Source organism: Salvelinus sp. IW2-2015, linkage group LG9, assembly GCF_002910315.2.
Source record: "Salvelinus sp. IW2-2015 linkage group LG9, ASM291031v2, whole genome shotgun sequence".
NCBI classification, from domain to species: Eukaryota; Metazoa; Chordata; class Actinopteri; order Salmoniformes; family Salmonidae; genus Salvelinus; species Salvelinus sp. IW2-2015.
The window spans coordinates 18,121,727-18,142,668 of NC_036849.1; the positions used below are offsets into that span (position 1 = coordinate 18,121,727).

At 41.6% G+C, this 20,942-nt stretch overlaps 1 protein-coding gene across 7 annotated transcripts in view; it reads left to right on the plus strand.

The window, feature by feature from the left end:
• Positions 1-20,942, plus strand: part of arel1 (apoptosis resistant E3 ubiquitin protein ligase 1) — a 30,347-nt gene that overhangs the window by 2,038 nt on the left and 7,367 nt on the right. For 2 of the 7 annotated variants that reach the window (XM_023994586.2, XM_023994587.2), the window contains exons 2-9: positions 4,111-4,324; positions 4,857-5,025; positions 11,521-11,741; positions 14,687-14,758; positions 18,280-18,506; positions 19,492-19,729; positions 20,389-20,558; positions 20,673-20,853. In XM_023994586.2, coding sequence (XP_023850354.1) covers positions 4,177-4,324; positions 4,857-5,025; positions 11,521-11,741; positions 14,687-14,758; positions 18,280-18,506; positions 19,492-19,729; positions 20,389-20,558; positions 20,673-20,853 — 1,426 coding nt within the window. In that variant the 5' untranslated portion in view covers positions 4,111-4,176. Of the gene's footprint in view, positions 1-1,882; positions 1,943-4,110; positions 4,325-4,856; positions 5,026-10,558; positions 11,742-12,433; positions 13,017-14,686; positions 14,759-18,279; positions 18,507-19,491; positions 19,730-20,388; positions 20,559-20,672; positions 20,854-20,942 lie in introns of those variants that run through there. The other 5 variants (XM_070445190.1, XM_023994583.2, XM_023994590.2 and 2 more) reach the window with 5 other exon arrangements.

Consider the following 20,942-nt stretch of genomic DNA (forward strand, 5'->3'; position numbering starts at 1 on the left):
TGTTAGTGAGCATTTCTTCTTTGCCAGCATAATCCATCCACCTGACTGGTGTGGCATATCAAAAAGCTGATTAAACAGCATTATCATTACACAGGTGCACCTTGTGCTGTGGACAGAAAAGGCCACTAAAATATGCAGTTTTGTCACAACACAATGCCACAGATGTAAAGTTGAGGGAGTGTGCAATTGGCATGCTGACTGCAGGAATTTCCACCAGATCTGTTGCCATAGAATTTCATGTTTATTTCTCTACCATAAGCTGCCTCCAATGTAATTTTAGAGCATTTGGCAGTACGCCCAACCGGCCTCAAAACTGCAGACCACGTGTATGGCGTTGTTTGGGCGAGCGGTTTGCCGATGTCAACATTGTGAACAGAGTGCTCAATGGTGGCTTTGGGGTTATGGTGTGGGCAGGCATTTTTTAAATACATTTGATTTGATTTTAATCTATGGCAATTTGAATACACAGATACCGGGACGAGATCCTGAGGCCCATTGTCATGCCATTCGTCCGCCGCCCTCACCTCATGTTTCAGCATAATACACAGCCCCATGCCTCAAGGATCTGTACACAATTCCTGGAAGCTGAACATTTCCCAGTTCTTCCATGGCCTGCATACTCACCAGACATGTCACCAATTCAGCATGTTTGGAATGCTCTGTATTGACAGCCTGTTCCAGTTCAGGAGATTACGGCCTAATGTATTTATTTAAATTTCCTTATTTCCTTATAAGAACTAACTCGGTAAAATCGTAGACATTTTTGCTTTTATATTTTTGTTCAGTATAGTTCACAAAAGGCAAAAAGGAGGGGGTGCTGTGGCATTATTTAAGATGCTCTGAAGAGATAGGGTTTCAGAAGATGGGCAGGGACTCTGCTGTCCTAGCTTCAGGGGGAAGCTTGTTCCATCATTGGGGTGCCAGGACGGAGAAGAGCTTGGGCTGGTCTGAGTTGAGCTGCCCTCCTGTTGGGGTGGGAGGGCCAAGAGACCAGAGGTGGCAGAACAGAGTACTCATGTTGGGATGTAGGGTTTGAGCATAACCTGAATTTCGAGAAGGGCAATTCCTCTTGCTGCTCCATAAGCAAGTGCTATGGTCTTGTGGATGCGAGCGTCGACTGGAAGCCAGTGTAGTATGCGGAGGAGCGGGGTGACATGGAAGAACTTGAGACAGTTGAACACCTGGCGGGCTGCAGCGTTCTAGATAAATGGCAGGGGTTTGATGGCACAAGCGGGTAGCCCAGCCAACAGTGAGTTGCACAAGTCCAGACGGAAGATAAGTGCCTGGATTAGTACCTGCGCCGCTTCTTCAAGCCGCTTCCTGTGTGAGGTAGGGTTGTACTCTACGGATGTTATAGAGCATGAAGCTGCAGGAGCGAGTTCCTGCTTTGATGTGTGCAGAGAACGATGGTGTTGTCCAGGGTCACGCCAAGGTTCTTTGCACTCTGCTACAGGGACACAGTGGAGTTGTCAATTGTGATGGAGAAGTTTTGAGCGGGCAGGCCTTCCCCGGGAGGAAGAGGAGCTCCATCTTGTCGAGCTTGAGCTTGAGGTGGTGGTCAACATCAAGCTACAGATTGTACCCCAGACAATGTCATATTTTTTATTTATTTAAGTCAGTTAATAACAAATTCTTATTTACAATGATGGCCTACCCCGGACAACGCTGGGCCAATTGTGTGCTGCTCTATGGGACTCCCAATCATGCCCTGTTGTGATACAGCCTGGAATCGAACCAGGGTCTGTGGTGACACCTCTAGCACTGAGATGCAGTGCCTTAGACCGTGCGACCAAAACAAAGATCTACACGCATGCAATAGGAAGATCTTACTCTGTACAAAAAAACTTGATTTAATATTGTTCTGAATTTATGTTTTTTGTAGAACCACCTGCAACTGGTATCTCTCCCATCTTGGCTGGGGATAGCTGGCCGCCGGCTCAAGGTAGGTGTAGGGGGCCTGGCAAGGCTGGACTGGTAGCTGGCCCGGGGCCTGGTAAAGCTTAGCTGGTTGGTAGCTGGTAGCCCCCTCCCCCATTGCGTTACCAACTCAGGTTTCGGCACCATGAAAAATAGGTAAAAGAAACTAAGGGATGTGTGGGAGGCAATGCAAATGGGTGTGTCTGCAAGAACACAAAGAGAGGGTAACCTTTTGAGCTTTTATTAAATTACGATGACAGTTGGATGGTTTCTGGGAATCAAATAAGCAATTTGCTACATCAGTACAACACATAGGAGTAATAACTTAACACCACAGATGTATACAAAGAACTGTGTGAAAATATAACGTTAGTATAATGTCAATGGCAAGCTAACAAAGGCTGTGGTCAAACAAAATCTAACAAATCACACTGACCAAGGAAGTCAACACCAAAAGGAAAGAGGACAAACTTAGTAACTCATCCAGGTGAAAGGAATATATTAGCACATAACACATCTTCCGAACACATCACACTACCAGTCCATGAGGTATCAACATTGATTACTTCTTCAATGAGGTTTAAGGGTGGTTGGCATATAATAAATTACTGCGTTACTGTCACCTACTAGACTGGAGTACAACTCCCATATACTTTGCTTGAAAAAATATATATAATTCACTACACTCATTTTTTTAAAACAACACCACCCTACTCCACTATTTAAATATATTTAGTCCTACTTCAGGCCAACAACTTGAAAGGATGGGACACCATCACTTAACACACCATGTAACTCTTCTGATGTCAAGTCTCGCACACCCAAATACCTCTCTGCAGCTGCCACCACAACCTCAGATCTACTACTGACACCACTCCACTCAGGATCCCTGCCCCTTGACCCATCTTCCTCTACTTTCTTCACTGCAGCAGCATATGACAACTTCTGCACTACTCTAACCCTGGAAACCTCAACCTGCCTCTCGCACGGGACATTTCTGATCCCCAGCCCCATGGGCACCCCTTTAATTAACAAATACCACTACTTTCCCCAATACTACACAGTCCTTTGTCTCATGCCCTTCTGCACACCTAGGAACCTTCCTCCTACACACTGCTGCCACATGCCCATAAGCTTGACACCTGCAACAACGTAATGTATTCGGCACAAAAGCTCGTACAGTTTAACTTACATATCCTAACATCACTTTGTCGGGCAAAGACTCAACAACAAAACTCAAAAGAACAGACAACGACTCTTCTGTTTCACCATTCACGCCACCCTGTCTGCGTCACACCAAACAACGAGCATCACAAACACCGGAATCTTCCCCTTCAGTTAGTCAACTTTTACATTTACTGCTATCCCAGTAATCACTCTTTTTCTTGAGAGCAAAACAAATCTCTTACCCACATTCATTTAATGCGGAGCGCCTGCTCCCTCTGACCAGCAGAAACACAAACAATTATCACAAGACCACTTCTGGTATCTCTCACTGACTCCACAGCATCCACCTTGAAACCACAAATGGATCAGCCAAAAAGCAAGGGTGCACTTTTTCCAAATACTTCGCTCCTACTGTCACAGACTCATCTTTATCCTGACCTCAACACTGATTAGGTGCCTACTTAAAATGTGTGGGGGAAGGAAATAACGCCCCTGCAGGAAGTGGGGGTGACTGGTGGTTGGTGGGGAGTCTGGAAATGGGTGGGGAATTTTGTACACCAATCATTAGGGGTGCTGTAACAAATATGCATCTTGTGGGGATGTTGTTTTTGTAAACAATCTATGTCTATGGGTGTTGCCAATGCATTTATTTTATGTTTTTGTCGCTGTGGACTTTGGTGGTCTTTAGTTTAGATTATGAGATAAAAGTAATGAGACATTTTACGAACCTTGCCAGTTCATGCATATGTCATCTGGATTACATGTCCTATCCCATCATTCAACACTCCTCCAGTGTGAGACATTAACATTCATGCATGCCTTCTCGGCTATGCTGCTACTGCATAATGAAAGCACCTGAGTTGCTAGATGAGCATGGGCACAACTTTTTAATTGTCTTAGTCATTGTTTAGACTTACCTTTCATGAGCTGCCTGACTTAAACCTGTGATGTTGTTGTCGCTATAGCTCTTTACCAGTGAAGAAGCTGGAGAATGGACATAATTTGCGACTTTATTTTATCGTGCAGTATTTTGGACCTGGCCCAGCCTTTGTGGGGAGCAGAAGAGTCTGAGTCAGAGCTGAAGATGGTCTGATGGACCTCCGCTTTTTGCTGACTTTCCTCTTCTGCTCAGTCTCGTGGATCTTCTTCTGGGAAGTGCGCTGGAAGAAAGGCAAAGAAAGTCAGATTGAAGAATGGATTCAAGGCCACAGTCTCTCCGATTACAAACACTTATTTGAAGGTCAGTTGACAAAATATCAGCAACTTGATTTGATCCAGTGTTTATGAATGACATGGAACAGTGGCAGTTTAGCATCTCTGAACTATTGCTGATGTAAAGGAGCCAGAGGCTAATGTGATTGCAACCGAACACAGTAACATCTTCATTGATTTACTCTGTAGTTGATTCACAGCATCCCAGTTATTTTACAACAAGGGAAATTGAATATCTTTGAATTTACTCATCCATTGGAGTTTGTACAAAAGCCTACACAGTTCAAAGGATATTTTTTTGAATGTTCAGCCAATGGGTGAAATGATTTAGCTCATCCTCTGCCGTTGAAGAGGTTTTAGGTTAGTGTAATTTCCCAAAGTTCATGATGTTGTGGTTTCAGTGATTTAGGGCCTGTCTGTTTGCAGGTAGGAGTATATTCTTATCTTGGCCTCAATCTGGTGATGTTGAGGTGAATTTATTAATGATAAGGCAGGCTATAGACTAGATCCTTCTCTGCTCTGGCTGATTTGTCTGTGTCTGTCTGTGCCTGTGTGTGTAGATGTGCAGACTCTGGAGGAGCTGAGCCTGAGTATTCTGACTCGTCTGGAGTACGTGGTGAGAGAGAAGCGGCGCTGGAGGGACATCGCAGAGGCTCACATCCAGCTGCTGCGAGACTTTGCCTTCCAGGAGTGGCTCTGCTCTCAGAGCCTTGAGCACTACTATCATACGTAAGCATACCACCACCATGTTGTCAGTGCCACTACACAAGCATACAACTAATTATTACCAGCATAGTACTACCTACCTCTCACCTGTCATGGGCAGATTCAAACGCATCACATAAACACAATTAACATTACTAAACGATTCTGCACTACTTTTTTTCCATTTGAGTCATTTAGCAGATGCTCTTATCCAGAGCGACTTACAGTTAGTGCACTAACATCTTACTGAATTCAGTCATTTTGTGAAACACTGTGAGGTCCCTCTTTCACTTTCTCTCTTTCTCTGAGAGATAGAATAACAGCCTTAGAAGATATGTGCTTTTTTGTCCACTTGGGGGCAGCATCCCCATTCATGGCTGGCTGCACTTGGTGACATTAAGCTCAGTGGCTGCAGTGTTTCCGAGCAGCGTTTCCCAAACTCGGTCCCGGGGCCCCCCCTGGTTGCACGTTTTAGTTTTTGCCCTATCACTACACAGCTGATTTAAATAATCAAAGCTTGATGATGAGTTGGTTATTTGAATCAGCTGTGTAGTGGTAGGGCAAAAACCAAAACGTGCACCTAAGGGTTGGGCCCTAGGACCAAGTTTGGTAAACCATGTTTCAGAGGGTCACTTAAAGAGGCAATCCACAGTTGCTAAAGCCATTTTTTTGACTTATAAATGTATTATATGTACCCATTTATTCTTGAAAATATATCTTATAATTGCCTCATGAGCTAGATTCAACTGTGGTACCCCATCAGAACCCATAATATAAGCTTGTTTTACTCCAATGTTTGTAAATTAGTAAGTGTAAACAAACACTATAAAGCCTCAATATGTTTAAAAATTGTAATCTCATGGATGGTCAGTCATTGCGTCCATAGCTGTCTATGAATTTGAAACTGGTTACATTTCTCCAGCCCCATCCTTCAGCTTTTTACCGAAACGGTGCGGGTAGTCCGCTTTGTTATTGTATCAACTGCTGAATGCCGCTTTAAGGTGCTGTTACACACACAATATGGTAGATGTTATGCAATGCTGCGGATATGGGGGTAGCTCTCAGTGGACGGAGTAGCAGACCCTTTTTTCTGTCTAATGTTTGAATAAATATCGGTTTTCAGTTGCATCACATTCAGATATTTCATTGTGATCCATGGGGTAGTCATACAAATGGGATTGTTAACTTGACCTCCTCTGCATATTACTGTAGTACAGTATGAGTTCACCTCTGTCTGAGCAGTGACACTCACTCCCTACCTAAAGTAATTGTGAACATGAGCAGCTGGGTTATAGTGGTTACTATACTTTGTTTCTTGTGGCTACAGCAGCTGTCAACTATTGGAAGCTTTGGTTCCTTGAGTACATTACCCATATACCATTTTATACATCTGTCAGTGGAGGAAGCCATTTCATCATGACTCAATACATACCACACTATTTTACTTTAATGTTTATATAAACCTTAAAGGGGCAATCTGCGAGAGCTACATACATACATACTCATTTGATTATTGAAGAATATACAGTGGCAAGAAAAAGTATGTGAACCCTTTGGAAATAACTGGATTTCTGCATAAATTGGTCATAAAATGTTATCTGATCTTCATCTAGGTCACAACAATAGACAAACACAGTCTGCTGAAACTACTAACACACAAACAATTCTACGTTTTCATGACTTCATTGAACACACCGTGTAAACAGTCACAGTGCAGGGTGGGGAAAGTATGTGATTTAATAACTGGTCAACCCTCCTTTGGCAGCAACAACCTCAACCAAACGTTTTCTGTAGTTGCGGATCAGACCTGCACAATGGTCAGGAGGAATTTTGGACCATTCCTTTTTACAAAACTGTTTCAGTTCAGCAATATTCTTAGGATGTCTGGTGTGAACCGCTAGAGGTCCTGCCACTGGATTTTAAATCAGGTTGAGGCCAGGACTCTGACTGGGCCACTCCAGAAGGCGTATTTTCTTCTGTTGAAGTCATTCTGTTGTTGATTTACTTCTGCTTTTTGGGTCGTTGTCCTGTTGCATCACCTAACTTCTGTTGAGCTTCAATTGGTGGACAGATAGCCTAACATTCTCCTGCAAAATGTCTTGATAAACTTGGGAATTCATTTTTCCGTCTGATAGCAAGCTGTCCAGGCCCTGAGGCAGCAAAGCAGCCCCAAACCATGATGCTCCCTCCACCATACTTTACAGTTGGGATGAGGTTTTGATGTTGGTGTGCTGTGCCATTTTATCTCCACACATAGTGTTGTGTGTTCCTTCCAAACAACTCAACTGTAGTTTCATCTGTCTACAGAATATTTTGCCAGTAGTGCTGTGGAACATCCAGGTGCACTTTTGCAAACTTCAGACGTGCAGCAATGGGGCGGCAGGTAGCATAGTGGTTAGAGCGTTGGACTAGTAACCGAAAGGTTGCAAGATCGAATCCCTGAGTTGACAAGGTAAAAATCTGTCGTTCTGCCCCTGAACAAGGCAGTTAACCCACTGTTCCTAGGCCGTCATTGAAAATAAGAATTTGTTCTTAACTGACTTGCCTAGTTAAATAAAGGTAAAATAAATAAATGTTTTTTTGGACAGCAGTGGCTTTTTCCATGGTGTCCTCCCATGAACACCATTCTTGTTTAGTGTTTTAGATGACGTATACTCGTCAACAGAGATGTTAGCATGTTCCAGAGATTTCTTTAGCTGACACTTCTTAACCTCATTGAGCATTGCGCTGTGCTCTTGCAGTCATCTTTGCAGGACAGACACTAGTAGCAACAGTGCTGGACTTTCTCCATTTATAGACAATTTGTCTTATCGTGGACTGCTGAACATCAAGGCTTTTAGAGATACTTTTGTAAAGCTTTCCAGCTTCATGCAAGACAACAATTCTTCATCTTAGGTCTTCTGAGATCTATTTTGTTCGAGGCATGGTTCACATCAGGTAATGCTTCTTGTGAATAGCAAACTCACATTTTGTGAGTGTTTTTTATAGGTCAAGGCAGCTCTAACCAACATCTCCAATCTCATCTCATTGATTGGACTCCAGGTTAGCTGACTCCTGACTCCAATTAGCTTTTAGAGAAGTCATTAGCCTAGGGGTTCACATACTTTTCCCAACTTACACTGTGAATGTTTAAGTGATGTATTAAGTAAGCATTTCACTGTAAGGTCTACACCTGTTGTATTCGGCGCACGTGACAAATACACTTTGATTTGAATATAGACAATAAAAATACAGTAATTTGTGTGTTATTAGTTTAAGCACACTATGTTTGTCTATTGTTGTGACTTAGATGAAGATCGGATCAAATTTGATGACCAATTTATACAGAAATACAGGTAATTCCAAAGGGTTCACATACTTTTTCTTGCCACTGTAACTTATAAATAAATCCCTAATGGGCAATTTTCTTACCCCATCAGAACCCAAAATATAAACTTGTTTTACTCCTTTGTTTTCAAACAAAGTAATTGTAAACAAACACTGTATAGCCTCAAAACATGGTTAAAACTATAATCTCATGGATGGTCAGTCCTTGCATCCATAGCTCTGTCTATGAATTTGAGAGTAGCTACATTTCTCCAGCCCCATCCTTCAGCAATTAACACTATTTAGACTTCATCACTGGAGAAGTCCCTACCTCAGACCTGGATGTGCATGAGATCGGTGTATCTGGCCATAGGGCCATTACAATGTCTGTGAGTACTCCTGCACTTCAGCTCTGCCATAAGCACACTATTAAATTAAAAAACAAGTCCCTTGACACGTCCGTCTTCCAGGAGTCTGTTTGCCCTGCCCTACAAGCTGACTGTCATGAGTCTGATATCCCTGATGAGATAGATGGTTGACCTGTATAACAGCACTCTAAGGAACACCTTAAACAGCCTTTCCCTTGAAAAAGTATCCTTCCAAATATCCTTCCAACGGTTCACAGAGGAGCTGCTTAGCATGAAGACCCATGGCCACAAGCGAGAGCCTCTGTGGAGATGTGCTGGCCTAATTGTCCATCTACTGGTCTATAAAGACTACCAGGCTTGTTATTTAAAAGCATTAAAAGCAGCCCACTCCACCTTCTACTCTGACAACGACCGAGGAAATCGTAAGACTTTGTTTTCCACCATCAGTCGTCTTCTCCATCCTACAGACTCTGGCCCTCCCACAGCAACTACTGAACAATGCAACAGATTTTCTGAGTTCTTTAAGGCTAAAATCAACACCACCCTCCTTCTTTTAGACCTTAGTACTGCTTTCGACACAGTAGATCACACATTCTACTGCAGCGCCTCAGAGAGCACACTGCCATCTGTGGGACTGCCCTAAACTCTAATCAATTCGCCGAATACAACAGGGAAAAGCTTATTTACAAGCCCTTAATTAAGGATCGGACCCTTTTTTTAAATTTTCGCCAAAAATTATATACCCAAATCTAACTGCCTGTAGCTCAGGACCTGAAGCAAGGGGGCAGACATAGCAGGGGTTCAAACTGTAGAACCCAGTTCCTACATTTTAATATAAAAATAGATTTTATTTTATAAAACTATGCTACATTTGAACTCTGGGACCCTCAGGATGACAAATCAGAGCAAGATTGCTGAATGTAAGTACGTTATTTATCTTCAGAGGTGAATGTATCAAACCAGTTGCCGTGATAAATTTTTTGTTGTTGTTGTGCACTCTCCTCAAACAATAGCATGGTATTTTTTCACTGTAATAGCTACTGTAAATTGGACAGTGCAGTTAGATTAACAATAATTTAAGCTTTCTCCCCATATAAAACATGTCTATGTCCTGGGAAATGTTCTTGTTACTTACAACGTCATGTTAATCATATTAGTGCACGTTAGCTCAACCGTCCTATGGGGGGATACCAATCGCGTAGAGGTTAACCAACAGTGCAGAGTTTTTTTTTAAAGTTTGCTGAACTAAAGGAAAAATTGTAACACAATAAATAGCAATAATGAGGCTATATACAAGGGATACCGGTACTGTCACTGTGTGGACAACGTGGTCGATACACTTATTAATGAAGCCAGTGACTGATGTGGTATACTCTTCAATGCCATTGGATGAATCCCGGAACGTATTCCAGAAACAGTAGCTTAGCATCCGCTTCATCAGACCACTTCCGTATTGACCACGTCACTGCTACTTCCTGTTTGAGTTTTTGGATAAGCAGCCTATGGATAAGCATTTTCTTGTTTGCTTATGGCCTTATACAGCTCGCTGAGTGCTGTCTTAGTGCCAACTATGAAGAATATAGATGAAAACTCTCTTGGTAAATAGTGGGGTCTACAGCTTATTATGAGACACTCTAATTCAGGCGAGCAAAACCATGAGACTTCCTTAATATTACGAGATTGCGTAGCAGCTGTTGTTATCAAAGAGAAAAACACAACACCCCTCCTGATCTTACGGAGCTCATCCAATTTATTCTCCAGTGATTACACGTTTAGCAGTAAAACGGAGGGTAAATGCGGATTATCCACTCGCCAGCGCTGTCTTGCCAGGCATCTGGCTCTTCAACCTTTGTAACAGCGTCTCTTCTTCATACGAATGACAGGGATTTGGGCCTGGTCCAGGAGGAGCAGTATATCCTTTGTGTCCGACTCATTAATGAAAAAATCCTAGTCCAGTTTGAGGTGAGTAATCACAGTTCTGATGTCCAGAAGTTCTTTTCGGTCATAATAAACGATGGCAGAATAATTATGTACAAAAAAGAAGAAAACTGCAAAAAAATAAAAAATAATAGCACAATTGGTCAGGAGCCTGTAAAACTGCAGCCATCCCCTTTGGTGCCATTCTCTATGGTTTACCTCCTACATCTCTAACCACAAGCAGTACGTCACCCTTGGTGAGGCAAGATCAGTGGAGTCCACCATAACCTGTGGTGTCCCACAAGGGTCGGTGCTAGGACCCATTCTCTTCCTGCTATGTCCTCCCAGGCCCACCCATGGCTGCGCCCCTGCCCAGCAGTCATGTGAAACCCTTAGATATGGGGCTAATAAATGTATTTCAATTGACTGATTTCCTTATATGAACTGTAACTCAGTAAAATCATTGAAATTGTTGCATGTTGAGTTTATATTTATTTAGTTTTTTTAACTGTTTTTCTATTTAAATAGTTATTTTATGCACTTTGAGATTATTCCTGGATAATGAAAGCGCTTTACAAATGTAATTATTATTATTATTTACCAAATCAGTGGGTGAATGTCACTTTGTTATTGTTAGAACTGCAGATTGCCCCTTAAATGTTTAATGTAAATGTAACCTAGTAGATCATGTTAAGGTTACTGTGGTACAGTGCAGAACAGGGTGATAGACCAATATTTGCCTTGCATGCATGATAAAGTACACAATATTTAAAGCAATAACAGACTACAACCCAGCTTTAAAGTCAGGTTCTTCTTGTTCAGTCTGTGTATTATCCTGTTTGAGACTGTGGCCATGCTAGAGGTGAATGAATACAAATGACTGTTTTTTCTCTGTGTTTGATCATATTGCACTGTGGTCCAACTGAAGACTGAAGACCTTGGGTTGTATGACTCTGGATGATCTAGCCCAGTTTGACAGCCAGTTGCAGCTCTCTCTTGCTGCATGGGGATACTACTACGAAGACTACATCAAGCTGTCCACAGGCGTCAAGGTTCTCCAGGCCTCTAGGGGGAGCCGCGACCAGGACTACGAGATCCAACTCGTGCACAGCCTTGCTGAAAGGCGCCTAAATGAGAAGTGGTCTATCGGTGAGTGCAATGCGTCTGCCATGGATTAAGAGTGATTTCAGACACTGGCTGTAGAAGATACTGATGTAGGGCTGTGACTGGCGGCCTTTGCGAGTGTATCCATAGGAGCAAAGCAGGAAGTAAAAGCAGGAATTTTACCCTTCAATATGTGCCACACATCAGTTAACATAATTTGAATGAACAGTCTACATTACCATGGACATTATTGCATCAGGTACCCATATCCTCTCCAGTGAAATTGCCAAAGTTAGTTCCAAGCCTGTTATATTCATTATATTTCTATGTGTGTTGCTGCTGCGTTGAAAACTTGTTTGTTGCTTCTTTCAGCAAGGAGCAACTACGTTTCATGAATGTTGTTAATAGTGATGGGGATATTATTTTTGACGTTATATCGTATCGTCGTCAAGACACAATATCGCAATATAATGTTTGTGCCAGTTGAATGTACCTGCACCAACACTCCAGTATGTTTCCTTCATAGCTTGTTCTCTTATCTTTTTAAATATGCAGTAAATTTGTTTTCAGCACTTTTATTTCCATGACTGATCAAAACTAGTTTTCTCATGGCCCTCTTGTTCCTCTGCAACAGACATGTGGTGAGCAATATGTCTGCAACATCGATTCGCAATTAAATTCACTGTATTGAATCGCAACACATATAGAATCGTGAGAATCACAATAAATATCGTATCGGCACCTAAGTATGGGGATAATACTTTAGCCAGCTGTTCGTTATGACAGTTCTTTTATTTTCATGGCGGTCTTCATCCTAACCATCGGTTACAAGGTTATATGGTAATTATGCCAGCCCTAATTGCAAGGACCTAGCATTGAACTTTTTTTATTAAGCAATAGCCACACAGATGAACGAAACTAGGTGTTATAAAGGAGAAGTTGACTGTTACTACAGGGCCATATTAAGACAGTTAATGCAACCACATAATGTGAAAGAAAGTAGCCTAGGCCATTGTTGTTACATTACAATTCTCATGTACAATTTCTTACCCTATCCTAATTTACATACTGTAGTACACACCGATTCTCATTGGCTTATACACTCCCAATGAGCAAATAGCTATGTTACCTATGATAGGTATCTTCTCTGATGCCAAGAATAGCCTAAGTCCTATTTCTGGAAAAGCTTGATTTGCCTTTGTGGTGTGACGCATCGGTGAATACACAGATTGTCCACACACTACTGTGCTTGGCTAGTGCAGGACAACATGGACCAATTAGACTTTCGGATTAATGTCCTGGATGCAGAGTCCAACATGGGTATGTGTTCTAGTTTTAAAGGTTTATTATCTACAGGTATATCAGAAAGCAAAAGTGAAATAAAAAGGTCAATCCTCCAAGTTGGTCTGTGAGTATGCCTGTGAGAATGAAGGGCGTAGGCAGTGCTCTAAATAAATAAAAACATCACTTAAAATTTTAAATCTAGGAGCACCAGAAGATATATATATTTTTGAATTGATTGAGATGTAGCATATTGGGGGTATATGAATTCTTGCTACTTGCTACATGTTGTGCTCTAGAAACCAATGTTTAACCCGGTAAAGACATTTGTTTATTATAAAAAGCTAAAATGTTGATAATTACAGTCATTTGTGTAATATTAGGTTTCTACATAGTGCTTTTGCACAATCTATTGAAGCGCATTACATCGAATTCTAAACTGTCTCTTTAAGGTCGTCAAGTTTGTGAGTGATGACATGCAAGTGATCAGTCATTCATTCATTGCTATGATCATTGATCTTATAAAGAAGCTATCCCTTTTCGCTTCTTTCTTTGCCTCCAAATGTTTAGATATACTGATAAAGTAACCAGGTTGTTAGCTAGCTAGCTAATGAGGTAACATGACTGAACAAGGTGTAAACAAATGCTGGTTTTGAAATGACCAGCGACATGGTTTATGAACAGGGCCTAAAAACTAACTTTTTGGTCCACCAGCCACTGTGGCAGGTAGATAAATAAAATCTACCAGCCAATACATGTAGTCACCCTAATAACACCAAAAGCCACAACAAAAACATTTTCTCGGTTTTGTTGAAGAAGTTATTTTTTCAGATTTTCACTCTCAAAATCACACTTAAAATTAAATTTAAAAAACGTACAATTGGATGTTCTAAGTCTGAAGTAAAACTTTTTGATTGGGTTTTATTATGCCACAAGCATCTGTATAGACTTGTAGCCTCATACTTTGAATTGTTAAAGAGTTCATTCTGGCACTCCAATTAAGTGATCTGTAGAGAATATGTCATTTGAATTGCACAACCATTTTAACCATATCAGGAGACCACTTTTGAGGTCTAGGGAAGAAAAGAAAAACATAGTTTCCCTTTAATTTCAATTGAACTCAAGAGACTGGTGTTTGGTTGGCGGTGTTTCTGTACTGCATGCTCAATAGCAGAGTTTGAAGGGAAAAAAATAGCATCCGATTGATACAAATCATCATTATATCATTCTGCCAGGTAAGGCTGCTTCCATTTAATATCGAACGTTTTATGTTAAAGCCTTTATAAATGACTGTTTCGGCATCGCTAACTGGCTACACAAAGTGGTAGACACAGGCATTCCCATGCCGTTACGTCTTCAGAAAGTTGCAAGAAATACAAGTGACTGATACATTCTTTAATATTTTTTAATATTCTTTACAAGTAGGCTTTGGATTGAACAAATCTGTGCTCACTTTTGTCTCTAAGGCACTCAGAAACAACTGCACAGTGAAACCTATCATTACAACAGTCATTATCAAGGTAATTTTTGTCCTGGTCACACTGGTGCTCCCAAAATAAAATGTCAGGTCACACAGCAAAATATGTAGGAGCTTATGCAACCAAAATTGACATAGGGCACATCAGCTTATTATGAAATGTCTGTCAAAAGCTTTTTCTGTGCTGTGAAAGTCAAGTAAAGTATGATGTCTGTCTTTGTTTCTCTTTCAGCGGGAGCTTTTATATTTGGCTGTACTGTGGCACTGTGCTTTCTGATAAGGGACCTCATGTTTTACGTGATTGGTGAGTTCTACTGACAGTAGCTGTTTGAAGTAGGGGATGGGCGCCTGTCAGCAAGGCTTGGGGACTAAACTAACCTGTCATTAGAATTATCAGGAGGTACTTGTTGAAAATACTAGTACAGTTGAAACTTGCCTAGTAAAATTAAGGTAATTGTTTTTTACATTTAATTTAAAAATATATATATATAATCAAAAAAAACATTCACATATATATAGCAGTAATTGTATAGGTAAAGCCTGGAAATCTTGGGACACACAAACAGTATCTGTAGTTCAAATATATTATATATATATATTTGATATATTTGAACTACAGATACTGTTTGTGTGTCCCAAGATTTCCAGGCTTTACCCATACAATTACTGCTTCTCCACAGCACATTCAAGGAAATAGACCTTAAAGGGATAGTTCACTCAAAAATACAAAATGGGTTTCCTTACCCTGTAAGTAGTCTATGGAGAAGGTATGGTGCCAATCCATGCTTTGGGTTAGTTTCCCTGGCACTGTTTCCACATGCTAAACTTTTGGCATTGGTGGCACAAATCCCAATCAAGTCATGGGTTCGATATTCGCTTTGTTCAAAGCATATATAAGTGACTGTTTGAGCTTCACAATCAATGTAGATACTTTTGGATGAAAGTGAACAATCCCTTTAAAGCATTCTTTGAAGTAATTTTTCCACAATTGCATTGCAAATGGTCTCTCCACTAATAAGATCAGCATGAGCCATTAGATCTTCACGGGTCCAAAAAGTTGGATGGATCCATGGCTTTCCCACCCAACCCGATATGCATACATTTATTTTCCAAAAACGGAGACCCGTTCCGAAGGGACCCGAAGACAGTCAGACCCTTTCCCGAAAAGACCATGGAAAAAAGACCCGTGCTGGTTCGAAGCCGAGAGACCCGTTCAGATCCGATAGTGGAAAGAGAGAGAAAGAAACCTCCAACTCGGCGCTGCCAGCGCCATTAGTAAACAAGTGATATTGGCCAAATGATCCACCGTTTGTCCAAACGCCCAATAACCAATTACAAAAAAACTACATTTGTTGTTTCAAAGTTCAAAACTTTATAGTCTCCAGTAATTACCACGAGCCAGTCCTACTCAATTAAGGTGCCACCAACCTCCTGTGATTGTTAGATTAAAGGAGTGACTCTGGTAGGCCTAAAACATTCTTCCTCACCTCAAGTTCAACTGTCGGAGTCACTTGGAGTGCCGGTGCTCACTGCCGTCAAAGGCCTGCAGTAGCTCAGCCTAATAATAGTCATACCACACCAAACCGTCACAAAAGTTTCTGAACATTATTAGGCTAATATCAAAAGTAAGTCAAGTCATTGTTTATAGTGAAAATACGAACAGGTTATTATATTGCTGCATTAAATAAAGTTTTGCATTTTGCCCTCTTTGGTTTTTCCTTTTCATGGTTTGTGTGCGAGTAGCATAGTAGGCCTGCCGGGAATACCGGTAATTCTGTTATATTGCGGCAAACACAACATTACAGCTGGAAATTAATTTGGCCACCGAAAATGGCTCAACAGAATGAAACATTCCAAAAGGTTTTGAACAGGCTTACAGTGCCTTCGGAAAGTATCCAGACCCCACATTTTGTTACGTTACAGACTTATTCTAAAATGGAATCAATACAAAAAAATCCTCAGCAATCTACACACAATACCCAATAGTGACAAAGCGAAAACAGGCTTTTAGACATTTTTGCAAATGTATTAAAAATAAAAACAGAAATATATTATTTACATAAGTATTCAGACCCTTTGCTATGAGACTCGAAATTGAGTTTAGGTGCATCCTGTTTCCATTGATCATCCTTGAGATGTTTCTACAACTTGATTGGAGTCCACTTGTGGTAAATTCAATTGATTGGACATGATTTTGTAAGGCACACACCTGTCTATATAAGGTCCCACAAACCAAGCCATGAGGTCGAAGGAATTGTCCAAAGAGCTCCAAGACAGGATTGTGTTGAGGCACAGATCTGGGGAAGGGTACCAAAACATTTCTGCAGCATTGAAGGTCCCCAAGAACACAGTGGCCTCTATCATTCTTAAATGTAAGAAGTTTGGAACCACCAAGACACTTCCTAGAGCTGGCCACCCGGCCAAACTGAGCAATTGGGGGAGAAGGGCCTTGGTCAGAGAGGTGACCAAGAACCCAATGGTCACTCTGACAGAGCTCTAGAGTTCCTCTGACGAGATGGGAGAACCTTCCAGAAGGACAACCATCTCTGCAGCACTCCACCAATCAGGCCTTCATGGTAGATTGGCCAGACGGAAGCCACTCCTCAGTAAAAAGCACATAACAGCCCTCTTGGAGTTTGCCAAAAGGCACTAAAAGACTCTCAGACAATGAGAAACAAGATTCTCTGGTCTGATGAAACCAAGATTGAACTCTTTAGCCTGAATGCCAAGCGTCACATCTGGAGGAAATCTGGCACCATGCCCCACAGTGAAGCATGGTGGTGGCAGCACCATGCTGTGGGGATTTTTTTCTGCGGCATGGACTGGGAGACTAGTCAGGATCGAGGGAAAGATGAACGCAGCAAAATACGGAGAGATCCTTGATGAAAACCTGCTCCAGAGTGTTCAGGACCTCAGACCGTTCGAAGGTTCCAACAGGAAAATTACCCTAAGGACACAGCCAAGACAACGCAGGAGTGGCTTTGGGACAAGTCTCTGAATGTCCTTGAGTGGCCCAGCCAGAGCCCGGACTTGAACACGATCAAACATCTCTGGAGAGACCTGAAAATAGCTTTGCAGCAACGCTCCCCATCCAATCTGACAGAGCTTGAGATGATCTGCAGAGAGGAATGGGAGAAACTCCCCAAATACAGGTGTGCCAAGCTTGTAGCGTCATACCCAAGAAGACTCAAGGCTGTAATTGCTGCCAAAGGTGCTTCAACAAAGTACTGAGTAAAGGGTCTGAATACTTATGTAAATGTGATATTTCAGTGTTCTATTTTTAACAAATTTGCAAAAATGTGCTAGTTTTTGCTTTGTCATTATGGGGTTTTTACTTTCTCTCCTCTAACTTTCGTTTTACTTCAATGAAAAATAACTTCATCTTCACAATCAACAGTAGCCTCGGCCAAGGCTCATTTTACTGTCTCTCTCCAGCAGGTAAGGTTAGCAGCTGGAACCATTTTCAATCGAACATAACTATACATTTTATTGAGTTGCAATTGGCTAACAGAGATAACAAGCTCGCGCATTTCTCATCACACAAACAGTAAATTAACAGAGGACAGGTCCAATCAGGTCCAGTCGATAAATCAATTTGAATTGCACATACCCGAGACCCGTGCCAATTATATCAGACTCGTCACAGATCCGAGACAAAAGTCCGAATTTAGGACCTGGACCCGCTCGGGTCCCGGGTCAGATCTCCAAATTTTGTGGTATGTTGGACCCGTGAAGACCTCTATGAGCCATCCTCAGTATGCTGTGCATTTAATCACATTCAGTGTGTTCAAACAAGGTCTCTGACTGAATGTCTCCCCCTGGCAGGTGGAATTACTGTTTCCATCATAGCGTTTGTCTTTACCATCAAGTTCCTATGTGAGCTTGCTGCACGGGTGGTTAGCTTCCTGCAGAATGAGGACCCCGGGAGAAGGGGCGACCGCAGCATCTACGACTATGTACGAGGGAACTACCTGGACCCGCGCTCCTGCAAGGTGTCCTGGGATTGGAAGGACCCACAGGAAGTGGGCCAGACTATGAGCTTCCGTGTTCAGGTAAGATCCTTTCCTACCTATCTGCTTGAAATCACATATCTAGGCTACTTCAGTCATTTCTGGATTTTAAAAGTTCAGTTTCTGTATGAAACTACGATTAGAGCACAACCACCCACCTCAAATATTAAAGGTCCAATGTAGACATTTTTATCTCAATATCAAATCATTTCTGGGTAATAATTAAGTACCTTACTGTGATTGTTTTCAATTAAAATGGTCAAAAATAAACAAAAAATGCTTCTTAGCCAAGAGCAATTTCTCAAGGAATAATGTTGCTAGGACTGTCTGTGAGTGGTTTGAGTGGGGAGGGGAAAACTGATAACAAGCTGTTATTGGCAGAAAGGTTTGGAGAAGGGTTAAAGTTCTCCCTCACATTTTGGGACTATGTCAACAATGGACTAATGAAACAAATAACAAAATATCGTTTTGGGGTGGAGTTTTCCTTTAAGTTTCAGTCATGCGATATGTTTTCTTCTTTGTGAAACCCCAAGGGGGGTTTGGAACTCTCTATTAACTAATTGGCAAAAACTCCATCCCACCAAAATTCAGGTGTTCTTTTTAAGCAGGTCTTACACTAAAAGGGCATTATCATAATTTTCACAATTTCACAGTATTATTCCAACCTCATAGTGTAGAGGAAAAAAACGGGGAAATCATGTTTTACTGCAAGTGGCCTTTAAAGAGAATGTAGAGGAGGGATACACTTTTTTGTTTCTGCCGATGTTAGTCAGTGATTCTGTTATTTGTCTTGTCGGTTGGGTTTCTATTGGGGCCATAAAGCACACAATGAAGTTTCAAGTTTATTTGTCACGTGCACGGAACACAGGAGGTGTAAAACAGTACAGTGAAATGTTTACTTGCTAGCTTTTTCACAACAATACAATATACAATTCAATATCAAGGTGAGAATAGACTGTTGGCACAAGTTGTGGTGCTAGACATCCTGCCATGGTTTCTCATGGTTTGCTCTGACTCTCTACCCCAGCTCTTCTACAAGAACGGCCAGCCCTTCCCTGCCCACCGACCCGTGGGGTTAAGGGTCAACATCACTCACATAGAGCTGGCCCTAGACATCCCCATCACCCAGGAGGTTCTGCAGGAGCCAGAGTCCAATGTGGTCAAAGTGGCCTTCACTGTCCGCAAGGCCGGACGCTATGAGGTAGCTGTCAAACTGGGAGGACTCAACGTGGCCTACAGCCCTTACTACAAGATATTCAAGCCAGGTAAAGAAAGTCATGACCTTTTGGACTGTGTGACTAACCCATCTCAGGACTGGACTGTGTTATATTTGTAATATAAATGTGAAGCATGGATGACATGAGGACGTTTAAGTCATTGATATTGATAATTGTGTTTTTGCTTATGATAAAGAACAGAACTTTGACGTTGCGTAGTAAGAATTATTAATGACCACCCAGACCAGAAATATTGATACCACTGAATTATAATGCTAACGTTTCTTCCAATGTTCTTCCCATTGCTTGTACTCATAACATGATAATAAGTATGTTAATAGTATTCATCATCACAATATGTTTTGTAGTTCGGCTTTGTTTACGAAGTATGGCACGAGGTGATGATGATCATAACATTTATTTAAGGCAATATGAATATTTTCCTGAACATTATTTTAATCTGATTGTTTATTACAATGTTTGGAAATATTTGTATTATGCTCTACAGCTTTGCTCAATTAGGTTTGATAAGTGTTGAAAACGGTCCCTTCACATGGAAGCAACTTGAAACTTTGTGTAAATGAAAGCTGTTTTTCTCTGTTGTCTCAGGCCCCATGTATGTATTGTACTGGTAAACACTACATACTTTAATTTGAGACATCCCCTGAATGTTCATCTCTTCCCCACATGTTCTGTGTCCATTTCAGGGACAGTGGACCCGTCCAAAACGAAGATAGCCTACCACTTCTCCACACTGGTCTTAGTATATGGCCAGCAGCATACCCTGCAGATCGAGCCTCGGGACGAGTATTGCAACCCCACCAGTAACTCCACCTCACTGATAGACGAAGTCAACTACAGCGTCCACGTCCACTCGGTAAGAACCCAATATCACGACACAACACTCATACAACAGAATAAATTAATTTGTTTCCTGATTTTAGACTGAAATTGGACAATGGGAATCCATTTTGTGTCTTCCTCCTCTCAGCTGGGCACGGTGGATGACGACAGCCTGGAGGAGTACTACTGTAAGTCAGTGTCATCCAACAAGCAGCTGTGCCAGGTACTGCTGAAAATCACCCTGAGGAAGAAGGGCTGTTTCCGGGCACGCATCTCCTATAACGACCTGCCCCTCAGCAATGGAGAGTTCGACATCATTGTTCTCAGTGGTGAGTAAGGGTCCTATTTTAGGGTATGATTGGACAGGCCCATGTGAAGGAAGAGAGGGTGATAGGATAGTGGATCAAATGGTATTTCA